At 40.0% G+C, this 8200-nt stretch overlaps 1 protein-coding gene across 1 annotated transcript; it reads right to left on the reverse strand.

Annotated features, from left to right (window-relative positions):
- Window positions 1–1847: 1847 nt before the first annotated feature.
- On the reverse strand, window positions 1848–7979 carry LOC308386842 (putative transcription factor ovo-like protein 3; the record flags this gene model as incomplete). Its single annotated transcript, XM_080866651.1, has 4 exons — window positions 7808–7979; window positions 7434–7663; window positions 4258–4447; window positions 1848–2170 (listed from the first exon to the last, which is right to left on the reverse strand). Exons 1-4 carry the CDS (start codon window positions 7905–7907, stop codon window positions 1848–1850), a joined length of 843 nt encoding a protein of 280 aa, XP_080722777.1. The 5' UTR covers window positions 7908–7979.
- Between the last annotated feature and the right edge of the window lie 221 nt (window positions 7980–8200).

Genomic DNA, 8200 nt, shown 5'->3' on the forward strand with positions numbered 1-8200 from the left:
CAGGCAAGACCCCAGGTGCAGACTGTGCAAATATAGCTCTGAGACGATCCAGCACATAACAGCAGGGTGCAAGATGCTAGCACGCAGGGCATGCATGGAACGCCATAACCTTGTGGCCAGCATAGTATACAGAAACAATTAGGGCATGCATGGAACGCATAGAGGCTGAGTATGGCCTGGAAGTCAAAGGGTCAAAGGATACACTGAGAATGACCGAGCTAAGATCCAGTGGGGCTTCCAGACAAACTAGCGATGGCCAAACTACTGGAATAGTAGTGTTGGGCAAGCAGAGGAAGTCAGCTAGATGTAACATTAGCAAGTGATAGCAACATCAGGAAGAAGAAACATCAGAAACTCAAGAAAATTCAAGAGCTGAGAGAGGAGCTAGAGAAGATATGGAGGGTGAAGGTAACAGAGCCCCCCGCCCAGGAGAAATAAAGATACTGCACAGGCCCCTCAAGCTCCAAGGCCTCTGGTAGAGGACAAATGCATGAAGGATAAGAGACCATCTGAAGGGGTGAGTGGGGAATTATACATACATACACACACACACACACACACACACTTATTTCTCACTAATTCCCTAGATCTAGATTACTAAACTAGTAATCTGGCATACTGGGTGCCCGATGCCTGATGGACTGACACACGTGTGGGCTGATGGGTATATATATAATGTTTTAAATATAATTTGATATAGGGGCAGCATGGTGGCACGGTAATTAGCACTGTTGCCTCACAGCCTGAGTTCAATTCCCCCATCAGGCCAGGGTCTTTCTGTGTGGAGTTTGGATGTTCTCACGGTGTTTGTGTGGCTTCTCCCAGGTACTCCCACACTCCAAAGACATGCAGTTAGTGTAGATGGGTTAATTGGAAACACTAAATTGCCCACAGGTGTGAATGTGGTAGTGAATGTGAGTGCGACTGGTTGTCTCCTGTTTATATGTTAGCTCTGTGACAGACTGGCAACCTGTCCAGGGTGTACCCTGCCTCTTGCCCTAAGACAGCTGGGATAGGCTCCAGCGCCCCCCACGGCCCTAAAAAGGATAAGTGGAAATGAATGGATGGATAATTTTATATAATTATATAGGCTATGTGCCAGCTTGAAGGGCTGTTGTGCACCAGCACTGACAGCAACCCGTTCTTTACTTTTCATTAGTAATGCTGAATTGCCCAACCAAATCACTTAAAGCAACCAGCCCCATCCCTATCATTCTTTTCAGAGAGAAAAAAATAAAGTAAAAATAGATACAGCAAAGTCCTCACTGTTGGTAGCATCAACTATAGAGAAGTGCATGATAAGGGACAGCAGAAAACAACCCACAAGCACAGGTGCATATTAGATTTATCAAAGTAGTAGTAGTAAAAAGAACTTCGCACCACCTTAAGGTAAGGGTAAATTTAGTTTTATTTCCAAAATATATATAAGTTCAGTGGTTCTTCCTATTACAAAAATATAAATGACAATAAAATCAGTTTTGCAAGGCTGCTTTTCTAATAACTGAAAGAAAACACAACATAACGTACCTATACCTACCTAACTGTTAATGAAAAGTATTTATTTTTTCCGAGCAAACATTTGGAATTTCTTTATTAGTACTGCTAACTTAACAGGTCAGGCTTAGTACATTACAGATAGATTAAAAACATTAAGAATAATGTACAAACCTTCATTTTTATTTTAAGGTTTTGATTAAAAGCATTTGCTAAAAGCAAAACAGTAAATAAGCACAAAAGGGTATTAGCGCAAGTATACTGACACACATGGCCTACATATTACACAAGGGAATACTTACTTCTGAATAGTTTTGTAAGATCTATGAAATAATGTAGCATTAGAATAAAACCTACATGTAGTATGCAGAGGCTGGGTAGAGCAAATAGGGACTGAGTTTACGATCTTCTGATGGAAAGGTGCTGTTCTCATGAGCCTGACGACGGTAGTACCTGCGGAGAGCAGGGCTGCCAGGGTGGCATTGTCTCACATGGAGGAAGTACTCATCAGGCCGGCTTGATGTATAACCACAATCCTCACATACAAAGATCTTGGAGCGTCTCTGGCGGTAAGCATACTGCTGATGTACGCCATGAATCTTTCTCATATGCGACTCCAGAGAGCAACGCTGTGTGAAAGCTTTCTCACACAGCTCACACTTGTAGGGACGGATACCTGTAGCAGTGAGAGACAAAAGACAGTTTCTCCTTTAAGCTTTCCACCAAGGCTGACATTGTCAGAGAGCTCATGTAATGACTGAACGCAGATTTTCCATTTATTTAAATTTTTTGTTGTTGATTTCCGTTAATGCCAGTCACTTTAAAGTTACTGTAAATCCCACAAAGGAATTCTTGGAGATTTCAACCAATTGTAAAAAGCTTGGAAAGAAAGTGACTGGACTTCTTAAAGTTTTTTTTAAGACGTTTCATCTGTCATCCACAAAGCTTCTTTAGGTTTAAAACCAAATGATGGAGACTCCCAGGTATTTAAACCCTAGCGCAGGGGTGGGGAACTCCAGGCCTCAAGGGCCGGTGTCCTGCAGGTTTTAGATGTGTCCTTGAACCAACACAGCTAATTTAAATGGATGAGAGGTGAACGGTCTTTAAAAATCTTGAAGATGTCCAGTCACTTTTCTTTCCAAGCTTCTTAGATTACCATGAACTGGATGACTAAGAACCTACATTTCAATCAAGTGCAACTAATGATACACAGCAAACCCATTAATCCCTTAATTATATTATCAATAACATATATAATAAAATGTACTCCCTTGTAATAAAATTGATTGTGATTCTTTTAACCCTTCATTGGCCCTGGGACCATTTTTGGTCCCTTTAGTTTTTCAGTTACAAGCCATTTGCACTGTGTTGAATGGAATATAGCCAAATTCTCTAAAAAAAAGTTTGGCATAATTTCATTTCAAAATTCAAGTCTGACTTCCTTAAATTAGCTTCAGTGGCTAAGCTAACAATACACATCCTCTTAGAGCCCTAGGGACCATTTTTGGCCCATTGACTTCCATTATAAACGCTATTTTTCACTGCAGAATTATTACCGTTAATGTCTTGGTGATTACTTATGTCTCCGTCTCGTTTTGGTCTATGAGCCTTAGAGTTGTAATTTTTTTATTTGTCCACCGGGTGGCGCCCTTGCTCCACATTTGATCCCTGCTGGAAAACAGCGGGCTGCTTGGACAGACCTGCGGGAAACAAAGCCTCATTTCCGGCGTGCAGCAGCGGCTTCGCCCGCTGATCGGGCGGGACCATTTTTCGGTCCCTAGGACCGTTAGAGGGTGCTTTTTTTTTTTTTTTTTTAGTCAACAGGAAATGACGTATTTGTTGTCACGTGGTATCGGACGTGTGGGCTGGAAAAAGCAGTCCCCGGTGATCGTGCCCCGGTGATCGTCGCGACTTACCCCGGCAACATGCACTTATTTCGGCCTAGAGGAGGAGCATTTGCCGCCTGGAGACCATTTTCTGGTCCTGAAAAAAATAAATAAAAGGCGATCGAAATGACTGTTGGTGCCAATCTTTAGTCCATCTAAAGGCCTAATTATAATAACAATTGAATATTACCTCAAATGTTTTTTTTGGAAAATATTCAAGTTTTATGTTTTTTGGGGCAAAAAAGCAGTGCGCTCATGTGACGAAACCGGGATATAAAGGGTTAAAATCCGCGAAATGTAATTAAAACTTGACATGAATATTACAAGGAGAAGTAGGTCTAAAAGATTGGCTAATTTAAAGTGGAATAAAATATTAATATATAAATTTTTTATAGCACTTTTTTGGGCGTGGTCGATTAGGACCGATAGTGTGTGCATTTTATGAAATGCGCTCCTGCAAAAAAAATAAAAGGCGATCGAAATGACTGTTGGTGCCAATCTTTGGTCCATCTAAAGGCCTAATTATAATAACAAACAAATATTACTTCAAATGTTTTTTTTGGAAAATATTTAGTTTTTTGTTTTTTGGGGCTAAAAAAACAGGGCGCTCATGTAATAAAACTGGGATTTAAAGGGTTAAAACAATGAAAATATAATTAAAACTTTATATGAATATTTCAGGGAGAAGTAGTTTTAAAAGACTGACCAATTTAAAGTGGAAAAAAATATGAATATATAATCTTTTTATTGCACTTTTGGGGCGGGACCATTTTTGGTCCCCAGGGCTCTAAAGGGATGCATTTTTAAGGGTCAGCGAAGGGTTTTAATTTGATAAAGATTAGTGGATTCAACAAAATACATTTAGAACATTCCTAACCTGTGTGTGTTCGCATATGTCTCTTTAGGTCGAAGGTATCATTGAATCCTTTGCCACAGAACCGACAAGGATGCCTCTTCACCAAGCTGTGGCACTTCAAGTGGCGGGTTAACATGCGTTGTAGAGGGAAGATCTTGTGGCACACTGAGCAAACAAAGTCACCTGAGACAGGGGAAGTACGGGGACGTGGCTGATGGGAAGAGAACTACTGAATAAATATGACAAAACTTCACTGTAACAATCATCTTTTCTCTGCTCTGTTTAGCTTACAAGTAACAAACAGGATTACAAATTGCTAATACATGGTACAGTGTACCAAGACACCAGTACACCTTCCATGCAAATAGTTCCTTTATAAGCCATTAAATCATAACGAGTGGGTACGGAGTTCTTGAATTGATCCTATATATACACATTTTATCTGTGCAGATAAAATATTGCAGCCCCAATAATTAGTCTAGTGCATCACCCCTAGCTTTTTCCATCTTTCAGCAAGCATGGCATAAAAAAGCAGTTTTTTTAAAAATAGATATATTTTCTTAAATAGAGCTAAATTAATCTCACTGTATAATATTAGCCTTAAAAGTTTAATAATATTATCAAGAATGCATCAAGAATTTTATTTTTATCCTTTCCACAGCAGTTCAAAAGCAGATATGTACAATGCAATCAACAGACCTATATGAATAATGAATTTCTTGGCCACTAAAGGGAGTACAAATGTCGGTCTACTGAACTCAAACTTGATTGCACAGAAGACCAGTGAATAAGAAATGGATAGTTTTACAATTTGATTTGCATAATATGGCACCTTTTTCTTGATAGATTATGTTCACAGTATGAGCATCTATGAAAGCAGATGAAATTGCCAGCCATGTGTCCGTGTTCAGTAGTTAGGGTGTACTGAGAATAGCTCTAGTAAAAATCACAAAGTCAGCTGTTCTATTAATTGTCACAAATGCTTAACAGATTTTCTGTTAACAAAATAAATGGGAAGTTCAAAAGGGTCCTGTGTTTGAGTTTCTTTTCCCCTTTTTTAGTGGTTATGACCTCATAGGGCAGTATTTTTCTCACATGTAAAGTAGTTCTGTCCCTCTCCAACATATCTGGCTATGTGTATATTTCTGGACTTACCTACTGCCTTAGAGTTGTATGAAAAATATGATTTTTAATCTTAATAACTAATTTAAAGAACTTGAAATAAATGGTTGTTTTTTAGTTAAATGGAAAATGTATCAGACGTGTTACATAAACTTGGAGCATTCCACATTATAGGTCAAATAATGAGCACATCTAAAATGACCTGAAAGTCCTCTACCAGAGGCCTGAGAGCTTCAGGATACTGCACAGTATCTTATCTATTTGCATGATTGGACAGGGAACTCAAATGTCATTCCTTGAATCTGCTGGAGCCACTTGCCCAGTTTGAGGGTCACCACTCCGATTACCACTGTTGCCTATATATATGGAAAAATGAATTCTGCTGTCTACCAAAACATCCTGACGGAGAATGTCTGGTCATCTGTTCATGACCTCAAGCTGAAGCCCCCTTAGGTTCCTGACCTGAGATTCTGTGGCATGACCTTAATAAGGTGGTTCATGCTCAAAACCCCTCTAATACAGTGGTTTCCAAACTTTTTTTGCTAGGCCCCCTTTGTTTTACAAGAAAAATGTTCGCGCCCCCCACCATGTGCCTTTTTTCACGTCACGCTGTGTGACACATTATTGTTTACATGAGATGAATTGCAGAATGGCGGATAGAGACAAAATACTGTTAATCTTACCATCTTCAGGTTTTACACGCTTGCATATACACACGTAGTTACTGTCCCTCCATTTAGAAAGGCAGAGGCGTCACAGTGTAATTATTTTACGTGTAGTTGTTTTTTTCCTGTGTAATATTCAACATTGCTATTAATACATTTTTCAAAAAATGCCTCTCTGTGCAAAATGGGTTCAAAAACATAAACAACTGTTTGTCTGTGGTTTGGACAAGGGGAACAAATTGTGGCAGGATCAGCCTGATGTTATTTGTATCTCACTGTAACTTTAATGTATAAAGAACTAACATCTCCAAAATGTCAGGAATAGTTAGTCATTACAAGAAGTGTTTGTGAACTAAAAATCAAGAATGTGGGATTCTGTTTGTCCGTGATTTGGAGAGCCCAGCGCGTGCTCTCAACGCAGGGAAAACCAAGGCAGGGTAGACCTACCTTGGCACTTGTGTAGGTGAAACCAAAAGGAAGATATGCTTCACCATATTTTCTAGTCTTTGACTTGGAAGGATATTGGTTTGGAAACATATTTGGTGTTTTGGAGGAAGGAAGGTTCAGAGTTTAAGTAGTCATCATCATGGGCTCATCCGATTAGAATGAGAATAAGCAGTCAATCATTTACAGGTTTTGTCATTTTATTGAATTATGGTTAAAGGAAGGAAAGACACACATGGACGGCTATCTCTCAGCTGCCGCCCCATGTAGGAGTGAAGAAAGAGTGAGGGGTAGGTGAGTGCAGTCCTTATATAACGAGTGACAGGTGAGCGCAATTAAGGCCAAGCACCACACCCAATCAAAGGTGAGGAAAAGAAACAAGGTGCATCTGGTGAAGTGAATGTGCTAAAAGGTGAGCCTTTACAACATTTGGCAATGCTTCATATCCTGCTTTGCGTTTGTGTGTGTATATTATGAACTCAATCAATCAAAAAAAAAATGTAGTTATGGTTGTATTGAACTGAACTGATTTCCCAAGCACAGTGCATCTACCCCCCCCCCCCCCCCAACATACAAAGTTGTGATGAAAGCCACATATATATATCAAGTGGAAGAGAAAAAAATTACCCAGAGAATGTAATATAGGATATTACCCTTTCACTGATTACTGATTGAATTCACTACCATCTCATGCTTTTGAACTGTAAGCTCCAACAAACACCTCTGTTAACTCTGTGTCTTACATCACAAAAAATGTGAGTCTGATGATGCATATATTCCAAAGGCAGTCGTCTGTGGTCCTGCCTAAGGTCATGTCCTAAGAATCCTTGCCCAAATTTCTAACCTCCTACTAGTCCACCACTAGTCCAACAGTCACATGATGCTAATAACTATGCACTAAACACTGGGTTAGTTGTTCACATTAAAGGAGTGATATTGTATTTTGGCAAAGAAAACCTTTCTCACCTTTGCTCTGCTGACCAGTGCCATTGTACTGGGATGGTAGGAGCCCCGGAGCATCACAGTAGACCAGTCCGGCCTGGTATCAGCTCTTGGTCCTCCCAGTCCTGCTAAAGGTACTGGCACTATAATTCCTCTTGTTGCATCACGTCCTGAGGGGATTACTGGCTGAGGCATGGCGGCAGGCTCTTGGGTGCCAGGACTGCAGGATATCTGTTTTTCAATATTTTCACTCACTATGTAGTTAGATAGATAGACAGATAGGTAGATTACATGACTAAATTACGACATTGAAGTAAATTACTGTGATACAGACTAATTGTTACGGCTTTAACATTTTGACAGCAGAAATTAAACTTGAAGCCACTTGAAATTCATACCTTGTGGATTTTCTTCTTTCCACTCATGTTGTTCTGATTCTTTCCACTGCCATGCTCCACATGGCCCACGTTTCTTTTTCACAAGGAAAGACCTTGGCATCCTTTAAATCTGTCACTTCTTGGTTTTCTTCTATTTCCTGACCTCTCTCTTATTTAAACGTTGCCCCCTGATCCTGTCACAGTGCTAAGAGATTTAATTTGCTAATGTCCAGTGTTCTGCTCTTACAAGTGCAACCATCTCCTTTGACAGTCAGCAAGTAGAGTGTCCTAGTAAAATCACAGCACTCATTTTCATAACACTCTCTGGAAAGGATGGTGAATGTTTTAGCTCTGGTAAAGGATGGGCGGTTGGAGCGTCACTCTTAGCAGGAGTACACCTGTGCTGATTGTGCG

The sequence above is a fragment of the Rhamphochromis sp. 'chilingali' genome, assembly GCF_963969265.1.
Source record: "Rhamphochromis sp. 'chilingali' genome assembly, chromosome: 19".
NCBI classification, from domain to species: domain Eukaryota; kingdom Metazoa; phylum Chordata; class Actinopteri; order Cichliformes; family Cichlidae; genus Rhamphochromis; species Rhamphochromis sp. 'chilingali'.